Source organism: Triplophysa rosa, linkage group LG16, assembly GCF_024868665.1.
Source record: "Triplophysa rosa linkage group LG16, Trosa_1v2, whole genome shotgun sequence".
NCBI lineage: Eukaryota > Metazoa > Chordata > Actinopteri > Cypriniformes > Nemacheilidae > Triplophysa > Triplophysa rosa.
This window is the reverse complement of record NC_079905.1, coordinates 16,835,259-16,862,329: the sequence shown is the minus strand read 5'-3', so window position 1 is coordinate 16,862,329 and position 27,071 is coordinate 16,835,259. Positions and strand designations below refer to the sequence as shown.

The window sequence follows — 27,071 nt, the reverse complement described above, 5'->3', positions numbered from 1 at the left end:
AATTGTTTACAGTTTGGTATAAAACGAAACCACCTTTGTTTTGGAATCAAATATTTGATATGTTCGCTTCATGCTTGTGTTTATATGCCAGGGGTTGCACCACTACTCCAAAAATTGATAACTTTAAAATGTAATAAAATTTGAGATATCAATAATAAGTAAATATTACTGGAATTAATTTAATAAATAGTAAAGAACCCTCAAGATTACAGTAGGCTACGTGCTTTCTAGACTATGGTGAACTCACATTCCACTTATAAAAATTGAATTGCTGGAGATATTTAAGAATAAAAAATGTTAAGACATATTTAAGTGTATCAAATATCTTTTCCCCCCTAAAAACATATAAGATGGATGCTGGGATCTAACTAAGGGTGTGTTCATGTTTGGGTCGATTAAAATGAACTCTGGAGCGATTGCTCTGATAGTGCGGTTTATTTGTGTAAGTGTGAAGGCTGCCAACCAAACCCTGGTGCGCACCAAACAAGTGGACCGAGACCCATCTTTTCAGCAGTCTCGGTCTCGGGTCTTGGTCCACTTTCAAACGAACTCTGGTGCGGTTTGATTGAAATATGAACGCATCACGGACCAAAGGCATCGAACCGAACCAAAAACAGGAAGTGATAACAATATACGACCCAAAAATCTTGTGATTTGGTAATATAAAAGGAGTGTTTATTAGATCTGTGCTTGCGCATGTAACGGAGGAATTCCTGGCGCCGTTTTGACTGCTTTTAACACTTCATGAGGTTTTCGCAAGTTACCGGCTTGCTAAAAATACCCTCATATGCGCAGGCATACTCTGAGCATGTATAACCCATGCAGCACTGTGCACACACCATTGTTTTGGATATCCGGCGAGTTCCGTTTTAAAATACAAATCATAAAAGCTGTCCAATCACATTGCGACTTTACACATAAGCTGTTAGGTTCGATATCTTTAGGTTCGCTGTTAAAATGCCAGTCTGAACGCTAAGCGAACCAGGACTCAACATTTTTTTTCTTTTTTGGTCACATTCCGCTGTGTCAGTTTACTCTATTTAAGCCTAAACTTATCTCCTCCACGACTGTATTTGAAGGACTTCACATAAAGAATGTTGTTCCTGTAAATGAACTGGCTGAGCGTAAAAGTGCAGGTAACCCACCTCCTAGCTGAATTAGAAGTTTTGATTGGTTTTTCAACCGAGTCAGACCTTTCTGTTATGAGGTGCGTTTGACTTATTCGGTGCAGCGCACGCAGGCAGATCAGGCGTCAAAAGCATCAAATGATTTAACCGCTTGTGGCCACTAGGGCCCCCCAAGCTAGCGGGGCCCTACGCATTTGCGTGGTGGTTAACATCGCTACTGGTTCTAAACACGGTCTGAAACGGTTACAGTTATGTTTCCACGTGGGCCTTGTTCGACACGGCATGATTACAAACTGTTCTTGGTTCGGAATGTGTGCAGAGACGTTATAGCTCATTCTCTTATGTTACCAAGGCAGTGTGTGACGCGTTTGTGTTTACATTCTAAAGATTTGCGTTATCAGCCCTGCGGTGGAAAATGAAACCATTTACATACAGGCTGGCATGGATCGGCACGGAGTGGAGCGATTCAGCAACGAGAACAATTTGGCGCGATGGTGGAAAAGCGCTTAATGTGGCGTTTAAACTGGGGTGTTGTTTTCTCAATGTATTTATTTTCAGGGAGATCATTTGGACTTTACATAATTTGATATAAATTAGACAAATATAATTTTATGAAAGCAATTTGTTAAATCATATATTTAACATTCATGTTACATCAAAACGAACATTCTGTGAAGATACACCAACCATTTATTGCTATACAAGACACCAAAACGTCCCTATTGGTTAGTGGGTTGCTTTTGTTTTTTGCTTCCCATGATCAGTCTTGTTTCTTCATGTCTTCCAAAGCCAAAAGTTGGTCCTCAATGTTCTTCAGATCCTCCTCCATGGCTGCAATCTGATCATTTCAAAACACAATAAATTTATGCAAGATCCTTCAGCTGCTGAAATATATTATTCTGTTGACAAGAGCCTCAACCTTCCTCATGGGAACCATCAAATGGAGAATATGCAGTGCATGCATAAATACTGCAATCTGCATAAATACATGTAAATAATTTCATATTGAACTTTAATAACACATTGAATGATGATGAGGTTTTCTGTTGAAAATAAAATTACTATGGAGTATGAAAAAATGTGCAAGGAAGCCAACTAGAAAGCCGGGAGACTAGCTAGTGTTTCAATTTGGTATTCAAATTCCTTTGCATAGGTGGGTGAATCTCATTGTAAAATGTATTTATATATATTTTTTAAATGTTTACAATTGTACTTGTTTACAATTACACTTAACATAAAAAACTGTTTTTGCATAAAACGCAAAATTTTTGATATAAACATGAAAGGCTTATATTTTTTGTGCTTCAATGTCATAAAAATATGTGAATGTGAATAAAAGAATGAGAATAGTTCTAAAAACAGGCTTTTTGTTTATACATGAAGATATATATTTTTTTAGTCTCCATGCGATTAACCCATGTTGTATAAACCAGAGGTTCTCAACCTTTTTAACTCCAAGGCCCCCCACTGTATTCAACAATATTTAAAGCCCCCCCCCACTTACAAAAACTGGAAAAGTGCTTGTCCAATATATAAATGGACAAATAATAAGAAATATCTTGTTTTTAGTTGTTTTAAAATGTATTTTAATTTCTATAAATGATTAGTTATCCTGAGGCCCCCTTGGAAGTCAGCTGGGGCCCCCTTGTGGGCCAAGGCCCCTCTATTGAGAACCATTGGTATAAACTATATATTGGTATAAACAAAATACGTACCTTATTGTCCATCTCTTGCCTGACACGATCAGGAACTTTCTCTGTGTAGTTGGGCATGAGTGTGCGAGAGATGGCTTGCTTGAGTTTGTTGGCCAGCTTTTCTCTGCGCTGACAGAGGAGTGCTTTCTGTTTGTCAGCATTTATACCAGTCTGAAGGAAAGAGAGAAAGATGCAGAAAAAGTTAAGACAGACCACTCCCAAATTATTTTACATTTTTCTGAATATACTATTTATAAGTAAAATGACCATTTTTGTTTTATTCTGTAAACTAATGACACTATTTTTCTCAAATTACAATTAAAAATATGTTTTAATTTACATTTATTTGAAGGAACTTAAAACAAACAAAAAAAAACCGTAATGTTTGCAGATCTTGAATACTGCAAAAACAAGTTCATATTCATGTTTAAACAACACAATACAAATATTGTATGTATTTTACGATCTGTTCAAAAACGAATATACTGTATGATGAAATAAGCCAAATGTTTTGCATTCTCTGAGTCTTTCACACTAAAATTCAACAGATACTGAACTTGAATCGCCAAAATACATGTAGAAATGCTGATTAAAGTCAAAACTGGAGCGCTCTCTTCATTCTTTCACGGCTGTATACAGTATATTCTGTATACACACACAAACACATAAAGAGAAGTACTACTTTCCATGAAAACCCTGCTTTACCTGAACACAGAGATGCAAGCGAATGGAATGATCCACCACCCCTACAGCACTGCCCTTGGGTGGAGGTGAGTCCGTGAAACCTCCATCTGGACAGTGCAGACGCAGCTTTGAGATTCGACCCAGGGTGCAGATTGCAGATCTGAAGTGCAGAAGGGTCTGAGCTTGATCAGGTGCACACACTGCCCACACTAGAAGACAGATCTAAATGTCACACGATGGAAGATGTATCCTATAAATACAAAAGAGGGTAACATGCTACAAATAAAAAATGAAATGAATGACTTTGACCGGATAATAACAAAGAGAAAGCAGCTGATAACAGTTCAGAACAGTGAATTGTATAATATTGTAAAAAAAAACATCTCAGGGTGAGACCTCATGAAGCTGCTTAATAAAATGGCAAACTGTATGCAAAGTGTGAATGTGTCTTTTTGTCTTTATGTTATCAAACATAACTCCTATAAATACATTTGTGTTATAGTTTTCCATAGTTTTGGTGACTTCTATTATCGTAGTCTATTATTACTGCTTGAGTACTATTATTGTAAAATGTGGACAAGATATTATAAAAAGATGAGCAATGCTTGGAATACACCAAATGTCTACACTTGCTAACTTTGTAGTCACAGAGAAAAACTAGGCGTCATACCTTAAAGGACCCATTGCATGAAAGTCCAATTTTTTCTGTGTTTAAATGCTATAATCGGGTCCCCGGTACATCTAGCAACCCAGAAAACGTGAAAAACAAGATCCCAGTAACTTTGTTTTGGTAAGCCTTTCTCTGCAAGCATGTGAGAAATCGAGCTGTTCAGATTTCGCTCCTGATGTGACGTAGACGCAGGCTCTTAGTATAATATTACCGCCCCTTAATCTACACAATTCCACCCACGGCGCTGCCACCATTGTTTTCACAAGCGACAGCGGAGTACGTGACACCATGGGTAAAGTTCGTGGAGTCCTAACCTCGGAAGAGACAGGAGTGGATTTATTTCATTTTTAGTGAAAATCCCTCAGAAACCATAAGTAAAAACCTGCTTGTTTGCGCGAATCACTTCAAGCCGGAGTGCTTTATCAACCTGGGACAGTACAAGCAGGATTATCTTTAAAGTTGTTCCTCAAGAGGGATCACGACCGACTGAACAAGACAAAACTACCGATGTAAGTAATATTTATCAACAGTCTGAATTGACGTACATCTACCGTATATATAGGAGGATAACGTTAGCATATGATAGCGAAGGGAGCTAAGTCAGTCACGGGCTAAATAGAACATTCAAAGCCAGTGTTAAACTTACTCTATATTTATATATTATTTGGCAAATGGGCACTTGGAGTTTAGCTGTATGTATGTTAATACATTATGTGCGTTAATATGTTCAGCTGCGGCAAGCTGTTTCTTTGCTAATGAACAAGGGCGAACACTGGGGTTAGTTTCGTTTTAAACGTCTCAAATCATTCGTCCTTAGGCTGAAAAATCTGTCACAGCAAACTAGTTATGCTCTCACGTTGTGTATGTAACGCTAGCGTAAGCGCTAAAATCCTCGTAATTCCGCTGAGATCTGCAAGTGCGAATTCCGTGGATTTTAGGCAAGCATACATGCACAACGTGAGCGCTGTTTGCTGTAACAGATTTTTTAGTCTCCGGACGAATGATTTGAGACGTTTAAACTAAAAACAGAGGAGTTCAGGAAACATAATTTAGTTAAACCATTGCCATGGCCCATGGCAGTACTACATGTGTGTTGTGTAGACACGCCGGACGGAAGGGGGGTGGGGTGCGCTGTAACTCATTATCATTTAAAGAGACATGCACCAAAACGGGTTGCTGTGAGCAACGCTGTTTTTGACGAGGCAAGAAGGGTTTTGTTTACACAGCCATTGAGTGTTTTTAAGCAAAAGATGTCCCAGACATTTCATGAAGACCCTAATAAATCATACCAACTTGTTGAAAGTGCTCATACAATGAGTCCTTTAAACGAATGAGGGTCACACACTACCAGACTTCACTGCGAACTACAAACACACGTTTCATTGCAAGAAGCCGCATGTTGCAAACATCGATGTGCAGAAGATGACCACTATAGTTGTTGTAGTGACGATTTGTGCTAAATCGCAAAAGAAAAAAAGAGCCAGGTGCATTTGTATGCGGTCTTGTAGACGCTGTATGTGTTATAAAATCGGCTCACAACACCAAAAATGTTTTGATGTCCTTCAACCAGATGGAAAAAATCGGTGTCTGTGCCCATCATACACCATGCAATTTTCTGTGAAATCTGTCAACTCTGAACAAAATCTGTAGACTTGTTGACTCACCCTGACTGCAAATTGTGGCAAAAATCAGAGTGAAGGTCTTCGCACATACAGTCCGAAATTTTCGTATGCGTTTTTTTCATATTTAGCGCTTGTTTGTATGGTGTCTCTGAATTGTCAAAATGGCTCTCCATATGCTTGCTACGGATGCGAAAAATGCAGAAAATCGAACCCAGTTCGAATTATTTTATGACGGACAAAAATATCGGATGCAGTGTGTAAATGTGATTGACACAACGTGAGGTCGTATTTATTTTTTAACGTGCGGAAATTTCGGACTCGATGTGCAATGGCCTTAAATGTCGAGTAGTGTATTCCAGCCTTAAAGGGTAGGTATATGTAATTACTTATGTTCGTCCATTTTCATACGGTGTACTTCTATATATTTATTCAATTTTTATTAATATATCGTCGCTGTCCTTCTAAAACCTTCTATGTCAAAATTCACAGTTTTTCGGGAAATGGCAAAGACACTGTTCTTTTTAAATACTGTGTTGTCAAAGTTGACAAACACTTTTAATACTTTTTATTGGTTAGATATTCGCAAAACCAAACAAACATAAAGGGTGACTAATAATAATGATTTATGGCAAAAATTTATGGAAGATTCTGTCATCAAGATTCTTTTTTTTTCTATTTTTCTTTTTGCGCTAAGTCAACAACAACTTCGTTTCTCACAGTCAGGTTTTTCTTTTGTCATCTGGCACTGGGCCCTCAGTAACCTCGCCACTCTGACCACTTCCTGTGCCAAAGAGAAATCTGCTTCCTCCTCAGGAAAATACCAGTGCTCCTGTGTTAAAAAAGAAAATGAAAGAAATTTCTATCTCTAGTGATAATACTAAAGCAATATCACACAAGCAACAACGTGCTTAAAACCAAAAAATGTATTACAGTACCATTTTAATGTGGAAGAGTGATACAAAACACTAAAATGACCCAAAGCTGTTATGGTCCAATCAGATTTGAGAAAAACAACTTGCGGTTGTACTGTATATTTCTCAATTAAAACCTTAAATGAAGGGGGGGTTATTTGGTGATAACTAGAGCAGGATGTTGTTTCTGAATGTCTCCAAAGTCCATTTAGGGAAGTCGTGCCACTCGGCGGCCATCTTTGCAACGCACCTCCGGGCGATTATTACGTAATTCAAACAAGACGTGGCATAGGAATACTGATATTCTACTATCGCCGGCTAAAATCCAAATTAAACAACATATTTAAAAACAACATTTAAAAATGACGTAAACTGTACCATAAGGTTTGTTTCCTATGATCAAATTGCGCTTAAAAACATTATTTTGCATGTTGATTTAGATACTACGCATGCGCAAAGCTTCGCTAGGGCAGCCATATTGAGCGTTGCATTCCTCCCGATTCATTTCAATGGCAGTGACGCATCATGTTAATATTAATATCTTTGATGTCTCACCAGCTGTGAGGTCTTTGGATAGGGCTGCACGCACAGGCTGGTGGGGTTCTTGATGGAGTCGGCGCTGTAAGGCAAGAGTCTCTGCCACAGCTCCTCTGTGAGGAAAGGCATGAAGGGCGAGAGGAGACACAGAGAGAGAGACACACTGTGATACAACACAGATATGGCCACCTGTCTCTCTCTCTCCTTCTGCTCCTCGCTGTCCGAGGCTTCTTGTTTTAGCACGGGCTTGATGCTTTCCTAAAAAAGAAAGAGATATTAACAATGCAGTTCATAGGGGAAATAATGCCTTTTGGGGGATGTATCATTGACATTATCAAACTCACTAGGTAGACATCACAGAGACTGTGCACCCAGAAGGAATGCAGTGCAGAGGTAATGGTGTGAAGCTCGTAGCTCTCAAAAGCCTCTTCACACTGCCGAACTGTGCAGTACAGTCTTGAACATATCCACCTGTCCATGCTGGAGACCGGATGTGTCTGAGAGCGAAAGACATGGGCAAGAGAGAGGTATAAAAACACAGGAAAAGGAACAGAAGTACACTTTAATATTAGTGGCTATATATTAATATTTAATTATTATATTTAGATATTATATATTATATTTAATATCTGAGCATTTAATGGCATCTGATAGAGCGTTTGGACCTGGAAGCGGTGGTGCGTGATGTCATACTTAACAAGCAGATAAAGAATGAGTAGATTCAGATTTAGTGCAAATACTCAACTCGCGTGTCATCATGACATATTAAATACAGCCTAACAAATCTGCGCAAATCACTTATTCCAACGCAACAAATAAAGGCGCTCTGGTTCTTTTGCATTGAGATATAGCAAATGCATTTTGGGTTATCTTTAAACACATTATCTTTAATTCCATGAAATACATTTGTTATTTAAAAGAAGGTATTGTCATGACTTCGTTAATCTTTTTTTGGCTAGTCAAACTCAGTGGCCGGTCAAATTTCATTTCAAACCCTGACGATAACCATAACTATGAAGAGAAAGTTTTACAAAAATTACAAGAATAGCACACCATAGTCCTCACCACAACTACAGTAGTGTGTCTACAGTACACCGGCGTGACGCAACATGACACACAGTTTGTTCTAATGGGTTTGTCGCAGTGGTGGACAGTAACGAAGTAAATTTACCTGAGTACTGTACTTAAGTACACTTTTTGAGTATCTGTACTTTACTTGAGTATTCTTTTTTCTGAGTACTTGTACTTTAACTTCACTACATTTTAAAGACAAATATCATACTTTTTACTCCACTACATTTATAAAAAGGTCCAAAAGTAGAAAATGGTTTCTATGCAGCGGGGTTTCCTGTGTGCGCAATTTATCTAGCTTGCGAACTGCCAGGACCTTTTACTGTTGCCAAGTATTTCAGTTTTTCTATGCTCGCGCTTTTCCGGCAAGCTTTGAATGGCCATTTGGCAGATTTTTTTACGCAAATCTGGCAACTCTGGGATGTTCCCCGCTAAACTAATGTAAACGTAGGCGCTGCTACACCATTGATAGCGCTCTAAAAAGGCAAATAGAACAATAAAAGACGAAAAGGCAGATGTTAACGTGTGGTGTAATCATCTGTGGGTTACGATCAGTCAAAGATCGTAGAAACATTGTCATGAAAATGATCGGCATAACGGCTAAACGGTAAATAAGCATCACATACACCTTGAGCTACGCGTGAGTGTTAACTTCTGATCTGCTGCTATATAATTTAAAGCGATGTGGAAAATGAATGATGTTTTTACTGAAGTAACTATAGTTGAAGTATTCCTGTTAAAATAAAAACAATAGAACCCTGCCCAAAATACAACAGAAAATGTAATGGATTTAATGGTTATAATGGGAATTGTACTATGGATACTTGTTGTCTAGTTGTATGTGATGGATTCTATTGATGGGATGGTAAATCCTATTGGAATAAAACCCAAAACACTACAAAGAGGAATTTAATTTAAAAATCTCATTCTAATTAAAAAATTAATTGTTTTTTTTCAGCAGGTATGGTATTTGCAGTAAAACCACAGTATCCACATATTTACCATTTTCTATATATAGGAACCATACTCCAATTAATAATCTTTAGTAAAACCACAGCAACTAAACATACCATAGTTTCATTATACTAGCTATAGTTTATGTTTGTAGTTAAATTATGGTAATACAAATGGTAATAAATCCAACAAACACATGGCTTCTAAACTTTACTATTTACAAGAACCTTACTACTTACTGGTAAATTGCTGCTAAAACTGGTAAAGGGAATATACAAAATAAAAGAACACTGCTCATAAATACATATAGGCCTAGGGGGCTAATGAGGATAATTAGGCTAAAAAATCATACAGGATTATATCTAAACGAAACATATATGTGCTTAACATATAAAGCTCTTAAAGGAGTTGCTCACTGCAAAATTTGCCCCCATTGACTTTCCATAGTAGGAATAAAAACTACTATGGAAAGTCAATGGGGGCAAATTTTGAAGTGAACTACTCCTTTAATACAACTGATACTGTGAGCTACTCAGTGTATTCAGTAGGTTGCTTCAGAGGCATAAGGTATACGACAATAAAACAATGCACAACTGACATAAAGGAAATTTACTTTTAATACTTAAGTACGTTTAAAAGCACGTACTTCTGTACTTTTACTAAAGTAAGAATCTGTCTTTGCAACTTTTACTTGTAGTGGAATAATATTTGACCAGTGGTATCTGTACTTTCACAAAAAAAAAAAAAATGTAAAAAAAAAACAACTAAAATATAAAATAACACAACGCATCCAGTGTGGACAAAATTTTAATTATAATGGGGTCTAATGCGTTTCTAATGTCTTTGGTCATGTCGCGTCACGCCGGTCACATCCGGTGTAGACACGGTGTAAAACAATAACAATACAGAGCAACTATACACTGTAAAAAATATGTAATTTTACAGAATTTTATTGTAATGTTTTTTGCAGATTTTTCACATATAAAGTAAAAAAATACACTTTTTTACAACTTAATTTTACGCATTTTCAAGAAAATCATTTAATTTTATATGAACCCCCAAAATTATTTTTTCAGTATTTTACTGGTGGAAATGACTGCTTTTTAAAAATATGGTAAAAAAAATGTCAAATTACAGGAAAATACTGCAAATGTACAAGAAAAACACGTAATTTTACATGAAAATGTTTTTACAGGATTTTTACAGTGTATTGTTGGGTTCCTTCAGTCGATGAACAATAAAACATTGACAGCCAACCAAAATGTATACTATTGAAAAGTTGTGCATTCAAAATGTGAAACTGCAATGTGCAAACTTGAAAAAAACAATGTTATTATCCGCTAATGTGAACGCTCATGTAGTTATGTTTATAGTTATTGTTCTCAGTGTGAAAGGACCTTAACAGCCTGTCAGTAGACTTCTGGCCAGATGGATATGGTAGAAGTCTGACAGCAATAACCTCAAAACACCAACCACCATTCAATCATATACAAAATAATGAGGGCCAGTAAGCCGGGCCAGTAAATACCTGTAGCCTCAGTCTTTCTAATAGATTTTCTGTCATTTATTTATAACTGTGATTGATTTGACACCAGCAATGTGTGTTTCCCTTCATCACTTTGCGTCTCATTAAAGCAACTAAAGGAACTGAAAAGGAGGAACGGTGAGGGCGGAGAGCAAAGAACATGATAAAGTATGCACTAAATTTACAGCCGAATACAGAAACAGAACGGAGGAGGAAGACCATTAAATTACAATGGCAACATGCAGATGGGTCCTCATACCTCGCCGCGGGGAACTTCAGTCTGAGATTGATTTAATGAAGAGATGTTCACGTGTGCCGTACCTCCGCTAATGATGCAGGTGAACTCGCATCCTGCAACGCGGCGAGGGTGAAGCGTACCGCCTGCCACATCTTATTACAGAAGTGTCTACAGCTCAACACGTGGGACACGGACAGGCTGATGTCGTCTCCTGAGATTTGAACAAAATGTCAATGAGTGAATGAAGATGTCTGAGGGTAACGTTTGATGACAGAGGTTTGTAATGAGGGTGACTCACCTTGGGCTTTGTAAGAGCAAAGAGCAAACCTCAAAGCGTCAGTCCCACACTCTGGAATACCTTTAGGGAAATCTTTCTCCTGTAGAAAGGACACCTTGGGAATGAGGAAACGTTGCTCAGTTGGGTACGACTGCTAAAATCGGTAGAAGAGTACTGACCTGCGCTTCCATGGCAACAACGCTCTCTCTCGGATCTAAATTTCCTTCTTTGATTTTCTTTTGAAGTCTCTGTAGAGATCAGACCGCAATGTTACTGACAGAAGGATGAAGTTGTCATGACAATAAAGGCACGAGAGTGACTAAAATAGATGTTTCAAATGTTAACCGCGGTATCAGATTTGATGATGGATTAACTGTGATTTTAAAATGAGTTTGGTAGAAGTCAGTGGGGAGATGTTCTGCTCCGAGGGATTGATATCTTACTTATGTTCTGCCGTACATTGACTTGTTCTTAATTTAACTTTTATTATTTTATTTAAAGTCGCAATCCATAACTTTTGGCTCTCTATCGCTATCTCTGTTTGAAACATAAATTGCAGGTTACTTTACATATTTAATGTGGGTTGACGTCAAACTGACATGTTCCACGAAATTCTACACAACAGTTCAAATTAAAAATCATTTTTATAAGCGTACCCTTGCAAATGGTGGTAAGGTAAGGGGGCGGTTTTAAAAACAGATCTGATTTTTGTTTAAAAAGCTACAGATTACAGCTTTAACAACACAAATGTACACAACAAAATATTTCGTCAAAACGGTTTAAAGCAAAACAACTTTACAAAAGTAACAATTCACAGACAGCCATTGGGAAACTTGGCAGAATTATAATTGAGTTATGAAAGATCCCATGAAATCTAATTTGGAGTTTTGTTGGGCTTTTTTGAATCCATATCTGCAAGACCAGCTATATTTTTATGTACATTTGTAAAGTGATATTTTTATTTTGGGGTAAACTCATTATTTATTGACTTTCAAAACCTGTATACGACAGTTTTTCTGTGGAACACAAAAGAGGATATTTTGAGAAATGTCTCCATTGTATGGTTTTGTTGCCATACAATGGAAGTCAATGTTGTTTGGTTACAAACATTCTTCAAATATCATTTTTTGTGTTCTGCAGAAAGAAAGTCACACAGGTAAATAGGGAGCCGCAGAAATAACGTGTTTTAGCTGCAGTGGTTCCCTCGACCGAAAGCCTATGCATTTTTCCCATAGACTTTTGGAAGATCGCAAAAAATAAGTTCTGTGATTTACAAAGGTTTATGATGTTTACACGTTTTGTCTATCAAGATAACATTTACAAATAAACAACATTTGCTAATTTTGAAGCCTAAATACAATCGCCAGAAGTAAAAAGCTAACACGATGCTATAAACGGACTACACTATGGTCGCTAGATATCAACGTCACCACCACCAAGCCTCTGACAACTCTTTCAAACTATTAAAAATGTGTTCCCTGGTATGTAATTACTCCGTGAACGAATCCGCATCTACGTTTTTAGAGATTTGTGCCCATGTTGCATTATTTGTGAGCTTTATATGCGCGGTGACGTCTAACGTCCCCTCCAAAGTAAGAAGTCACTTTTAGCAACTTGTTTGCAACCACCGTTTTTAAGACACAAGACGTGTTCAGACTTGACTTCTTTTTTGAAGCTGCTAGCGTCTGTTTTAAATTATAATCCTATGGAGTAAACCATGTTTTCAAAAAAACGTCCTGAGAGCTTTTTTAAACGCCAGCGCCGGCATCTTTTTCTGCAGCTCAGGGCGTCTTTTGAGGTTGAAACCTTTTCTGAAAAAAAACGCCCTACGTCAAGCTCCTTTTTCACAGCTAACCAATGACAGAGGCCTGTCGTTTCCATAACAACATGCGAGGAACGTGATTGGTTGAGAAGGCTCAAGCTCGAAAAAATAAAATGGAGGCCGAAACGCCCATTGGAGCATAGTTTTGTATAAATGTAAGTTTAATTTTCACTTTCAACAACTTCTGATTGCATTTCTAGCGAGAAATTAGTATTGCAGTTTTTAAATATGTGATTAGTTATTGCAAAGACGCTCTCTGTTCATAATTCAAATAGACTTCCGTTACGCTGCCTATCTGTTTCTCTGGGCTGCCTTCGTGCACAGACGCTGCCTCCGAAGTCATGCGTTCGGCTGCTATTTGTAACCAAATGCTGCCAGCGTTTTACTAAAAAAGCGCCTTTGTCAGCTTTTTCTTGTCAAAAAAGAAGTCAAGTCTGAACATGGAAAAAATCACGAGCGGGTTATAACTGGTGTGTATTATGTCATGGAATAAAACGTTAACGAAGTTTTGTTAACCATAGACCTTATTTCAGGCGATTGAAATGTTGATTTTTTTTGGCAAATTTACTGTTTATTTTCTTGGTTAATAGACCAAAAAATTGTGATACTCCATAAATGGGCTTAATACACATTTTTGTTGTATGAAATGCTTCCAAGAATGAGAACATCTCCTGCCACCAAGAACAATATCAAGTAGCAAATCATAGTTACAGGACTGTGAGATAAAACAAAGTCTGGAACTTCAACTGTTTGACTACGTCAGCACAGGGAAAAATCTGACTTGCTGTGGCAAAAAGTGTGTGCGTGTTGACATACCTCCAGAGAGACACCTGAAATAACATCCAGTGGATCGATGACATTTCCTAAAGATTTACTCATCTTCCGCCCATATTTATCTCTCACCAAAGAGTGAAAGAACACCTGTTTGAAAGAAAGCCAGAGTGATGGAGCAGGGAGAGCGAGAGAGATGGCAAAACAGACAGTAACATTTCTCAGTGACATTTTTAGACTATGTTGGTACATGACGCACATTGCAATATAGGTATTAGAATCTCAATTCCTGCTAATCTTAAGATATGGCATTTAAAATTATGAGCTGAGCAACGGGCCATCAACGCAACCTGTTTAAAGGGCAGCTGGCCAGTCAACTCCTTGCCCAGCATCACCATCCTGGCCACCCAGAAAAAGATGAGGTCACTTCCTGTTTCCAGAATGGAGTTGGGGTAGAATTGTTTCAGGTCTTCTTTCTGTAGATAGAGTCAGATCAAAGCATCTCCGCACACAGTATCAATACACAGACGTTCTTTGGTGTTTGGCTTCTTTCATGAGAATGGACTTTGAAGTGAAGTACCTGCTGGGGCCAGCCGAGCATGGCGAATGGAAAAAGACCCGAAGAGAACCAGGTATCGAGCACATCTGGGTCTAAAACAGAAAGTTACATGGTTTTTTACATTTACATTTATTCATTTGGCAGACGCTTTTATTCAAATTGGATGAGACGCATCGTAGAGAATCAAGTGCTGATAAATAGACTTTCAACAACAACATATAGATTAAAGAGTTAGTGTGGTCGCAGAACTGTGTTTAATGTGAACTCAATAGTCACCCTGTGTGAGCGTGATGTGATCCGGATTCACTCCAAAATTCACAGCAGCACGTTCCCGAGCCTCTGCAGCAGTTCGGCCCCAAACCCACAGCTCCTACACAACATACCTTGTGTTAAATCATCACATCTCAATGTTGCAGCAAGTATATTAACAGACATCATAATAATTTTGAGAATAAAAGGCTCCACCTCTTCTGTGTCAACAGAGTTTTGTAGCGTCACTAGATAGGCTGGTATCTGATGACCCCACCAAAGTTGTCTAGAAATGCACCAATCACTGCAAGGTAAAGTTTTACATGACAATACATTTTGTGACGATGACTGGCTGGCTTTACGCAGTTCCACTTATTACAAGGCTAAATAGCAAATAAATAAAGGGGTGATTCTCACGAAATCTTGGTTTTTAGATGTCAAACATGATTTTCTTAAAAAGACTTGTGTCAACAAATTTAAACAAATTTAAAACAAGATATGACATGTTTGAAGGCATTCATTTGAAAACTTTTACTGACAGTTTAACACAATTTTTAATTTTATTTATTTTTAAAGATTCTCATTACCGTAACCATTTAAAACTGTCAATCTCGTAGTATGTTTTGCTAAAAACAAGCGAAGCCATGATGCCTAAGCAAGTTTTTATTAATCATACATAATAAGACATGTAATGAATTACATTTTAAAAGAACATTATACATGGAGAATTTCTTTAAATGTGGAAAACTACCTGTATCTGTAATGAGAGCGTGACAAGAGAATATTACGTTTTAACTAGAAAAATATAAAGTAATTTGTTTACTTGCTAGCCATTTAAAAGGTACTAGTAGATGTGTTTCACATAAAATCAAACTTAATGTAAATATCTTTGTGTTTAAAGAGTCTTTAAAATTTTTTTTATTATGCATGAATATTCTGTCAATCATTTTGTCATTTTTGAGTAATTTAAGAACATCTAGTAGAACAACCAATTGTTTTTTTCACACTATTTTAATTTTATTCTGTTTAAATAACTGGCATTACAGTTATGAGAATTTAAGCAGAAAAAGTAATAAAATACATCAATAATGAATTCCTATGTTAAAATTATGTTTTGTCCAAGGTAGAGAACACAATTATCTTTATTATGATCATTTTTTGTGTTACCAAATTGTATGTTTTATAATCCAAATCTTTACTGCCATGTTTCAGTGGTTTCGTGAGAATCACCCAAATAATCAAACATTAAATTCTGATTGGTATTAGGTCAGTAGCGGACGGACATGATACAAGAGCTATGTGGGAAAAGGACTGTTTGTGACAATGGTCAACTTCGGGTCAGACCGATATTAATTGAATACAATTAATATACAAAAAAATTAAATAAGCTGATATTAATATAAAATAAAACTAAAATAAATTGTTATATTACTAGCCACTACATCCAGACCGATAACCAAACACAGACCAGAAGCGTCCGATAAAACCATCTATACAAACCACAGAATGCTGTGATCAATAGGGGCATACAATCATTTCACGATACGATACATAATAATGGCTTCACGATTACGGCTGAACAGATTTATTTCCAAAACATTGAATATTTTCATTAACTTTTGTTATTTTGTTAAAGAATTTACAACATTCAAGTTTTAACTGAACCTTCTGTATGTTTTTATCATCGAAAAATAATCACAGAAAAGACAAAGTTAAAAGCAGGAAATAAAAAGGAATTAAAAAGCAGTAAAAACACATTATATATGTTGACGCGGGTCACATGTGGGCAGCTCAACCAATGGGATTAAACAATCACCAAAGCTCTATATACTGTAAATAAAACATATCTTTCATTTTATTTTATCGCCATATTGCTACACTCCTAGTGATCGACCAATCAACAACAAGCATTCTAGGGAACACAATCACATAAATGAGTATCCAGTGGGGTTCAGTGTATGAAATTTAGCAGCATCTAGTGATGAGGTTGCGAATTGCAACCAATGGCTCACTCCTCCCCTCCCTTTCAAAGCACTATGGTGCCTGACACAGGACTAAGATTATAAAATAAGATTAGACTCATTATGTTTTCACTTCTTAGCCGAAGGAGATAACGTATTTACGAAAAGCGTTCTGTAGAGCTGTTTGTCCGTTTAGGGCTACTGTAGAAACAACATGGCGAATTCCATGCAAGGGGACCCGCTGTGTATGTAAATACAAATAGCTCATTCTAAGGTAATAAAAACATGTCGCTTCATTATGTGAGGTCTTTATACACCTCTGAAGACATAGTTATGTCTATTATATTGCATTTCTGTCAATAGATCCTCCAAAAAAATACACTTTATCAAACAAAAAACAAACACTGTTACACTGCATGTCACTTTGGGTTCTATGTAGTGGGAGTAATAATACTAACCTGATGTTAGACAGCCAGTTCCTCCACATTTTTGTATAAAACTGAGGAATGATCTGTAGCTCCCCATCTTCTACTGCCTAAACAAAATAATTACAAGCGAGTCAATGCTTCAAATGATCATAATCATTAATAATGAATAATGAAAGTTAATGAGCCAATGAAAAGCTTCAATGTTTGACACTATTATTGTCTAGTAGCAGCAGGAAGTGTTTTTATCCCATGATAACTCAATGATGTCCCTTACACTTCTTCTGTTGCTCTAGGGAGTATTGACAGGGGCAGTTAATGACCCGCCAGCTCCGGACCAATTGTTTAGTATCAACAAAACAAGAACCAAGATTATGCCATTCGAACTGTTTACTGTAAAACTATGTGACTGTTTATAAGCAGATTTATGAGTAAATTATGAGTTCATTTATAAATATGTAACAATGAGTTATACATACATATAAATTAATTATGAGCCTTATTATGAGTCTAAAATGGTGCTATATGAATGAATAGCAACCGCACGTTTACGACACACACTTGTTACTCACTTGAACTGCTTTTTGTGCCATTACTTGACAGCGTACAAACCATTGTCTCTTCAGCAGCGGTTCAATCACATCTCCAGAACGGCTGTGTGGGAAGAATGAGATAAAGGCAGGACACAAGGTCTAAAGCGATTTGTTTTTGTTCAGATAAAAATCGACAAGAATGTTTCAAAGAAATAGTCTGGCCTACGGCTGGATCGCGCAACACGACTTCTAAATCCGGCTCAATATGCCACGCTTGTTCTCCATTGCCATTTCTCGAACGTCCTGACCTCACGCTCTTTTGGCTGGTCAGCATAAAGATTTTTACAGTGGAGCATACAAGATTTCCTCGACAGTCAGCTCAAAATATCCAGTATTTAATATCTTCTGACTTGAGTTATAAAAACATTTACACACAATGGGCCTCATTCATGAAACATCCGTAAATACATCAGTAAATTCTGAGTAAAACAGACCTTCCCGAAAACTTTCCTCCAGATTCACAAATACTTTGTAAACGTCAAATTTGATAGTAAAATGTGTGTATGTGAATTCCAATCACTCGTAAACAGGTCGCGCATGCAAGATCATTCACAATTAGCATAATCCCCGCCTATGAATTACAGATAAGCAAATTACGTATCTAGGAATGCCGGAATCCTCTGGATTTCATTCTCTGGTTTGTCTACATTATATTGAGTATATACTAATAGGCTATATGCTTACCAATAAATTAATCAATTAATCTGAGCCCACCAAAGCGTTTTTAGCCAGCTAAAATAATAATACCTCGTGCTCTTCTGAAAACGACCAGCTGGTGGCGCCTGAGAACGCTTTGGAGGCACTGCGCGTTATTCCGGAGATGTGGTTGCTGTGATTTAGAATATCCGCAACAGTTAGCCTACTTGTTACTAGTATCTTATTTTGAAGAATATTACTTAATATGAAAATGCAGTAATCATATTAACTTCTCCATTGTTGTGTGTGATGGTTGGTTGAGCAATGTAGTTTGTCCCGCCTCTTCTCCACTGTGATTGGACGGCAGTGTAAAAAAGGACAGTGACGAGCTCTGCGTTTTACCCAAAGTTAAAAAGTAAAAAATGATAAAAGACAGGCAAAAGAACTCGTGAAGTGTCATTATGATACACCGTGCATCAAAATGCAGTGTCATCAGTTTGTCTAAAATAATACAGAGCAGAACTATTTACACGTGGTATGGAGCAGGTGTATATTTCGTACCAACTAACATTTTGAAAATACGAACATTTTCATGAATCCGAAAATTTATGTTAGAATGACTTTGCGAACGATTTACACAAAAATGATTTCTGCTCGTGTTTCATGAATGAGACCCAATGTGATTTTTTTTAGAAAATCTGCAGACTGGCTCCAACTTGTGGCAACCAGCGCACTAGATTCCAAAGCAGACAAACCAAGGCAGTTGTGGGCTCACATTGTGTAGTGTAAACCAGCCTGAATTAGAGTGAATGAATGAGAGAATTGTATTCTGAATAGTTCTAAAGGAAGTAAGGACGGAAATATGAGCATGAGGAAAGGTTTACAAAGCTTACTTGTACTTCACTTTCAAACTGTTTACCTGCAGATTGGTAATGACATGGGGTGACTCTGCTTGTCTCTGAATAACTTCCTCTCCATCAGTGCACTGATCACTCGCTCTCTGGCATCAAAGCGTTTGACTCCCTGAAGTGACAAACACATAACACATAAACACCGTTCAACAATCCTCCGGATATCAAGATGCGCTAGCATTAAAATGGTAATTTATAAAACGATTGACATTTTTACCTCTAGCCACTGGCCACATAGTGATGTCATAGTTCCATCTCCTCCAATCAAAGTGAGGCGTGGCAGCGCGTGTCTCTGGGATAGCAGGAAGTCAGTGTGGTCGTGAGCTGGTGTCACTTTAACAGCACCTATCAACATGCAGACAAATCGTATTATATTTGAAATATACAGCCGCAGAAAAAAATAAGTGAACATTCCGAATTTATTTTGATCAGCATTTTTAGATGTTTTGTGGCCTCCGGGGTGACATAAAGTCATCCAACAGCAATGTGAAAGACTGACAATATAACAAAACCCCCCAAAAATCCAGGTTTTTAAATAAAAAAAGCTTTTTTAAACTTTTCCTAAATACATGTAAAAATATTATTGAAAAAGTGAAAATGAACGTGTTTTCTTGGCAGTATTTGAGGTCTGAAAAAATATTTTCAGTTATTTTGACCTGTTTTCACTTTCTGCAAATAAATGCAAATATATTAGTAGTTCACATAATTAAACAAAAATGATCATTCTAGTAATGATCTAGTAATGATCATTTTACAGTAAATTGAGTGTATTTTAAAATTTTTATACTAAGGTATCTAAGAATTTTACTACAGGTTACTAGGGCAAAACTACACGTGGGAAGCATCTTCAGATCATGTAGAAATGAAAGAAATACCTGTCCCCAATTTCATATCCACCATAGTGTCAGCGATAATGGGTAACAATCGATCTGTAAACGGGTGCCGGCAGTATTTGCCATGAAGATCCTGTAAAAAAAAAAGAATGAATGAATGTACTGAGTATATACACAGTTACAGTTATATACGAAGTTATGCAAAAGGTGCATGCTACACATATTAGCATGCACAGTGCATATTAAGAGTCTTTTAAATGTAAATGTAGCAGTATGGCACAATATATTATGACCCACAGCTGTGGTCATTTTTTTAAAACACAATGTAAAAAATAAAGCAGCACATCTGAAAAAACGGTAACTTTACTTGATATCGAGGGTCATTAGGATGCACAGCAATGGCCACATCTCCCAGCATTGTCTCCGGTCGTGTGGTTGACACGGCAACCTCTCCTTCTAAAAGAATAAATCACACCTTAAAAACATGGGGGGAAATCATTCGCAAGTCATCTGAAATAAAAAAACGAAGACAAAACAACCAAACCCCTCACCCTGTCCCTCTAACAGATATGCAAATGTGACAATCGTCCCAAATTCCACCTTCTGCTGATAGCCAGGAACAGACAAAAGAGTTTTGCCTGAAAGCTCTTTCGAATCCACCTTAATATATCAAACCATATGTTAGTGTACTGTACAAGAAATGTCTTGACATGATGTGTGTTATGTACGGCTCAGTGATGTACCTCTATGTCTGAGATGGCCGACTCTAATGCACAGCTCCAGTTGACCAAACCTTCAGAGCGATAGATGAGACCAGAGTCACACAGTCTGACGAAAGCCTCTGTCACAGCACTGCTGAAACCCTGCAGACAACAGATGTTAAGTGAGGACAATAAGACACTGGAGCATTATGGGTAATCAAATATATTCTGGTTGTTGTTACCGGGTCCATTGTGAAACACGCTCTGGTCCAGTCCAGAGACGCACCCAGTTTTCTCAGCTGATGATCAATTTCATCCCCCTTCCTGTAAAGCACGTGAACAAAAACAGAGTCGATCATTTATGATGCAGCGCTGCACAAAAGTACACAGAAGTTCAAGTAAAAAGTGCAGGGTGAGTGAAGCGTGACGCAGACTTACTCGTTTTTCCATCTCCAGACTTCTCCGAGGAACTCATCTCTGCTGTAGTCCTGTCTGCGCTTTCCATGCTCTCGTAACAGCTTCCTCTCAACCACTGACTGTTGACAAACACAGCCCATCACAACAACACTGTCAAATATAACTGTATGAACTGTTCTACTGGACCAACAGATAAACGGAGACGAGAGACCTGTGTTGCAATCCCAGCGTGGTCACAGCCTGGAACCCACAGCACTTTGTAGCCCTGCATTCGACGCCTGTTACAAAAAAAGTTTCGTATAAAAAAGAATGAGTGTATAACTTAAACAACCATGTTATATAAATATATTTTTGGTTATGCTACTGCACACTAACCACAAGATGTCTTGTGCTCCCCTTTAATCTAAAAGCATATTCTAAAATGTTTGCAATTAGTTTTGTGGTGCTGTTTTAATAGCGCTACATACTGTATGAATGTCTTTAGAAAACTAGATACATTTATTATCAGTATTTTTAATGGGTTAAGTTGAAAGAGATCAAGCAAAAGCAGCCAACAAGAGTCTTTTTAAAACTCAACCCAGGATGCAGGTCATGAAGTTATTTTATCTAGGCAAACATTACAACTTTAAAGGAGTAGTTCACCTTCAAAATGAAAATTCTGTCATCATTTACTCACCCTCTTGTCATTTCAAACCTGTAAAAACACAAAAGAAGATATTTGAAGAAACTTGTTAACAGCCCCCCATTTACTTGCATTGGTTACAATAGATGTGAATGGGGGGCTGTGCTGTTCTGTTTCCAACATTTTTCAAAATATCTTCTTTTGTGTTTTGTGTCATACAGGTTTGAAATGACGAGAGGGTGTGTAAATGATGACAGAATTTTCATTTTGAAGGTGAACTACTCCTTTAAAGAAGCAAAACAATATGCTATTTTTAATTTTAGCGTTATTTAAAAATGTTTAACCGTATTTTCATACGTGTTTTTATGTTGTTCTGATGACTATAATTAATAAAACATTTTGAAAATATTCATAATAAAAATTAAGTAACCGTGGTTAGGTATATAATATAGTAGAAGGTATATCAATCCCAATATTCTCTTATAGGTGGCTAAAAATGGCATATTCCCGTTTGGAACCAAAGCTTTTCATAGCAGATATTTTTGATAAAAAGTATTATAATGTTACCAGCGAGCCAAGGCGTCCTCTATAGCCACTGTCAGAGCATGTCCGAGATGTAAAGTACCCGTCACATTTGGTGGAGGAATGCAAAAGGAGAAATATTTATCAGTCGCATGAGGCAGTTTACCCTGAGAAAAAAGCAGATCAAAGAGAATATTTCAAACGAAATATGTGTTAAATAATGTGTTTGATTTATTACCAAAGTGGAGCACATTGCTTGTTTATTGTATCTGAGAAGCATTTATTATGTTTATATATATATTTATCAGCATTTATTTTGCATTTTAGGAATTGTTAAGTATTAAAGTGTAATTGTTTTCCTACATGCTGCTCAGGGCTGAAGAATCCCTGTTTCTCCCACCACTGATACCAGCCAAATTCCACATATTCTGGGCTGTAGGACTGTGGGAAGGGCAGGGAAGTGTCTGAAAGATAAGTTTAGAAGACATGTGAGAATAAGAAAGAAAACCCGCCCTTGTACCAAAAGTAGGTTCATTTCATGAATTAGTATCGTTATCATTCATCTATTCTGATACCTTTCTTCTCTCCAGGTAAGAGGGCAGCAGTATATCTTATTTTCTCTTTTTCCGACCAGTCCGGTCCAACGTCATTAACATCCTGCATGGGTCGAATAAACAATATAATGTTATTTAACTTTATGGCCTAAAAACAAATTAAATGCATACTATTGCAATTAAACATAACCCACACTACTCAGTATAGTCTTCTCTTTCTCTCGTCTACGTTTGGCTTTCTCTGCTTGAGTCCTGGGCTGTGTTGATGGTGTATTAAATGATGCTGGAGGATGGGCTGATGAACAGAGCCTGTATCCCCATGCGCTCCATGTCTTCTGTAGATCTCTGGACCAGATTCTCGGTGACACCACTTGCACACGCTTCCACATGTCCTGAAACACAAAAACAAGTGTTTGAAAAGAGGGAAATCTCACAAAGAAACAATTGTACTGCCATGTTTTTTTGGACAAGAACTATGGTAGTGTATGAATTATGGTTATCATTCAGCAGCTGATATATTACTAATACCACAATGAGACCAGATTACTGAATGGTACCACAATATTATAAATAATAATAATCACTTAAATCAATGTAAAGCTTTCCTTTCGTTCTAAAAGTTAAACTTGTATTATCTCTCATCTAATATAATTTTAATGGGAATTTTCAAGGATCACCAAATCCTATATTATGAAAATATATGCAATTTTATGACAAACATCTTTTACAGTGCACACGATCTACATGATCAATTGTTGAATAACGAAAATGACAAATAAAGCTCTTAAATGAATGTACCTTCACTCAATGTGTACTGTTACAGGGCGCAGACATATTGCGGATACAGCGCTGCGTCCTAATATTTTGTGGTAGAAAATCTCGTGTGACTAAAATACTCCCAATAAAACTCAAATCAGTCTTGTATCCATAAACGTGTATATAAATGAAGTAAAAAACTGCAGTTACACTTCCTTGTGCTTATGCAAGTTCTCAAAGCGTCAAATGTTTCTTATCGGACCGTTTTAGGAGGAACACTCAGTTGGCTGCGTCTCCATTCCTAGTGAGCTACATAACTAAACATGATTGTAGGGAGTAACAGGCGCGTACCGCTTTACATCAGTGATTATTAGGTATAACTCGAGTCAAACGTATTTTTGTGTGTTTGAGTCAGCTAGGTTGATTCCGAACACAGTATAGAATTGCGGTATACGTAGGACACTCGCTAGATTTTGAAACACACCCAGTTCAAATAAGCGGTCCGTCCGTAAATCCGTCCGCCCGAGCTGCGCTTAGTCAAGTGCATGTACTCGTACACTCACGTTGAATTCATACAGCCCTCAGTATTTCGACGCGGAAGCGACGAAGCGTTCGTCGTTTTTACATTTTCCACATTATATCCAAACTATCGTCGATCTCAAGTGATCGAGGCCCGTTTTGACCATTTATTTGGCTTTTATCGGTGATATGGCGGAGGTTCCAGGGAACGTTACAACGAGTGAAACGATAACGGAGACCGTACAGACGGGAACACCGCCTCCACCCCAGCAGGTATCTGTCCTAAATACTCAAAACCAAGAGATAAACGACCTAACAGCGTGTAACGCGCGAGAATCAACAGACAAATGTGCTTTCGTGATGAATTATTCATCCATTATGGTCGTTTTATATAGTAGCACATCGAGTAAAGTGGTTTATCTAGACTGAATACCAGCATAAGGCACATTTACTAAACAACATGTACATCAGGGTTTATGCGCTCATTGCGTTTGTCTGCTTATTGTTTATTTTCCAATCGTAAAATCAGTTATTGGACATTACACATATCACAACAAATGTAACGTTTGCCTATGTTACACACCATAGAAATCTACGCTCGCGATCAGTTTAATGCAGATGCCACATTACAGTTGTTACTTATACACCAAGACTGTAATTAAAGAAACAAAAAGTAAACAAAATTACTTGGGTTAAAATACTCTAAAAGCTTTTTACGTCACTTACTGAAACGTAGCAGTTTTCTGGTCAATATCATTGTAATGGTTTTGTCATATATTTGACCGAAAAACGTTATGGTACGTATAAAACAGTTCGGTGCTTTTGTCGGTTTTTTGTATAATTTATATTGTGGTTTTACGTCAATAAAAATACCTGCAGTAATTACGTGATAGCTGGGAGTTATTTCAATATATTTTCTAATAAATGTTTATCATTCTTCCACGTCAGGAGGGCAGAAGCCTGACCATCAAGCTCAGGAAAAGAAAGACGGAGAAGAAAGTCGAGTGGTCCAGTGACACGGTGGACAATGAACATCTGGGCAGGAGGTCTTCAAAGTGTGAGTGTGAATTACAGTTGTTTTGTTTCCGCTAGTTGGTGACCCCTGCTGTAGGCCATGGGTTCGATACCCAGGAAACACACATACTGTTAAAAATATATACATTGAATACACTGAAAGTCACTTTGAAGTATATGCAAAGTAAATGAAGACCTGTGGAGGACAGACAAATCTAGGCCATGCAGGCAACTTTAATGTAGCTGACCTTAAAAATCTGGTTAGATCTATCAAACGGTCTAGCGAATGTCTAATTTCTTTAAATAGAACGATTTATTTGTTTTGCTGTCAATTGATCTATTTAAAGACTTCAATATTTTTCCCCCAGGTTGCTGCATTTACGAAAAGCCTCGACAGTTTGGCGAGTCTTCCTCTGAAAGTGAGGGAGACGATGAGGAAGGCTGCGGAAGTGCGCACTGCGTTCTGGGACACGGGAGAATAGGTCATGGACAAAGAGAGGGTGGAGGGTCTTCAGTGCCACCGAACTCTGGAGGAACAAACCCACACTAATGAATAAAAAGAGAGAGAGTGTGTGTGTTTGGAGGGTAATGGGCAGCGTGGGCACTACATTCATAATCCCTCATCTTCACTCACTCACTGCACATCACTGGGTGTCAAAAGCTTTTGATTCATGAAAGCTTGTAGGTAATTTTAATGTGATTGGTTTTCCCTGCAGTCATTTATGTGATGACTAAAGCGAAGACTACGTGTTTTTTGCGATCTGAATGCTGCAGAAATTTTGTTGTACAGAGCAAATGGGTTTTATTTCTTTTTGTAAAAGCTGTATTTATTTGGTTATCTTAAGATCTTACTGGTTGTGCATACAAGGAAAGGTTTCTTTTAATGCCACATAGGAAACAGATTAAGTAGAATTCAGGTTTGAGGTTATAATCTTTAAAGCATTCTCTAGTTTGGGAAGTATTTAGGTCAGTCTGCCTGAATAGAGTAAAAATAGGAGTTTTAAATAAAATAATTTGCGGTGTCACTATTCCAGAAACAGTATTGCTTCACGTCACTTGATCACATGGAAATTCAAACACACAAATGTATTGCGTGCTACAGTGAATACCTACGTTGGATGTTACGAGAACTTAAATCCTTTTTAAAAAAAATTTACAGGAACGCGTTAAATAAACACGTTTGAGTGAATTAAAATCAAACACCTGATGCCTTTCAGACAATCAGACAAGAAACATATACAACTAATAAAAGAGTCTGTATGTATAAAAACATTGATGTGTTGAAAACGTTACCGACTATTAAAGGAGAATATCACCTAGATCATATCTAAAACAGACCATAATATAACAAGGAAAAGTGTGTTGTGGAAGAGAAAAGATCATAGTCCAAAGTGTTAACAACTTGGGATAGACAGGTAGTTGTGCATGAGATTGATCTAACAAATGTGTTGACTGCTGGATTTGATGTACGTGTTCTTCATTTGGACCTCAAACTAAATACAGGGAATAAATGTAAATGGTGCAAATTCCAGATAAAAGTTTGAGAGGTACGTGTTGTCAGGAAGATGCATATTTACTTGATTTAAGCTTTAATATGTAAACTGGTTATATGTGGAGGTTGACTGTGTTTTAGAAAGAGCACAGGAGAGCGTGTGGCCGAATGCTGGCCGAGACCAAAATTCACATCTTTTCTCTTCTCTGAGGTCAACTACAGTTTACAGTTCATTCCCGTTTCACAGCGGTCAATCGTATTCCATCATTCATATGCAACTGTTGTCCCTTTACAGCGAACGCACCTGTATGTATATAGCAAAGGTCCCAGAGTGGATTTAACATGAATAAACAAATGTAAAATTATGTTGTTTATAACGATTAAACGCTTAATGGCAACCTGAA

At 37.4% G+C, this 27,071-nt stretch overlaps 2 protein-coding genes across 4 annotated transcripts; one reads left to right on the top strand and one right to left on the bottom strand.

Annotated features, from left to right (window-relative positions):
• Positions 1-77: 77 nt before the first annotated feature.
• vars2 (valyl-tRNA synthetase 2, mitochondrial) lies at positions 78-24,223 on the bottom strand. 3 transcript variants are annotated; one of them, XR_008964542.1, is made up of 31 exons: positions 24,127-24,223; positions 23,081-23,278; positions 22,908-22,989; positions 22,696-22,796; positions 22,378-22,499; positions 21,400-21,466; positions 21,210-21,307; positions 21,014-21,095; positions 20,814-20,933; positions 20,622-20,730; positions 20,438-20,526; positions 20,113-20,203; positions 19,455-19,582; positions 19,246-19,349; positions 17,670-17,751; positions 17,131-17,207; positions 14,928-15,015; positions 14,739-14,832; positions 14,484-14,554; positions 14,254-14,379; positions 13,949-14,053; positions 11,490-11,558; positions 11,332-11,410; positions 11,117-11,244; positions 7,590-7,742; positions 7,264-7,503; positions 6,515-6,626; positions 3,527-3,714; positions 2,843-2,992; positions 1,793-1,965; positions 79-1,709 (listed from the first exon to the last, which is right to left on the bottom strand). XR_008964542.1 is itself a non-coding variant. In XM_057354988.1 (30 exons), exons 1-30 carry the CDS (start codon positions 24,187-24,189, stop codon positions 1,888-1,890), a joined length of 3,294 nt encoding a protein of 1,097 aa, XP_057210971.1. In that variant the 5' UTR covers positions 24,190-24,223; the 3' UTR covers positions 78-1,887. The 3 variants fall into 3 exon arrangements, 2 of the variants coding, with proteins under 2 accessions (XP_057210971.1, XP_057210972.1); XM_057354988.1 differs by having other exon boundaries at positions 78-1,965; XM_057354989.1 differs by lacking the exon at positions 24,127-24,223 and adding an exon at positions 23,685-23,896 and having other exon boundaries at positions 79-1,965.
• ppp1r11 (protein phosphatase 1, regulatory (inhibitor) subunit 11) lies at positions 24,207-27,071 on the top strand. The gene is made up of 3 exons (XM_057354991.1): positions 24,207-24,434; positions 25,110-25,218; positions 25,544-27,071. Exons 1-3 carry the CDS (start codon positions 24,351-24,353, stop codon positions 25,723-25,725), a joined length of 375 nt encoding a protein of 124 aa, XP_057210974.1. The 5' UTR covers positions 24,207-24,350; the 3' UTR covers positions 25,726-27,071.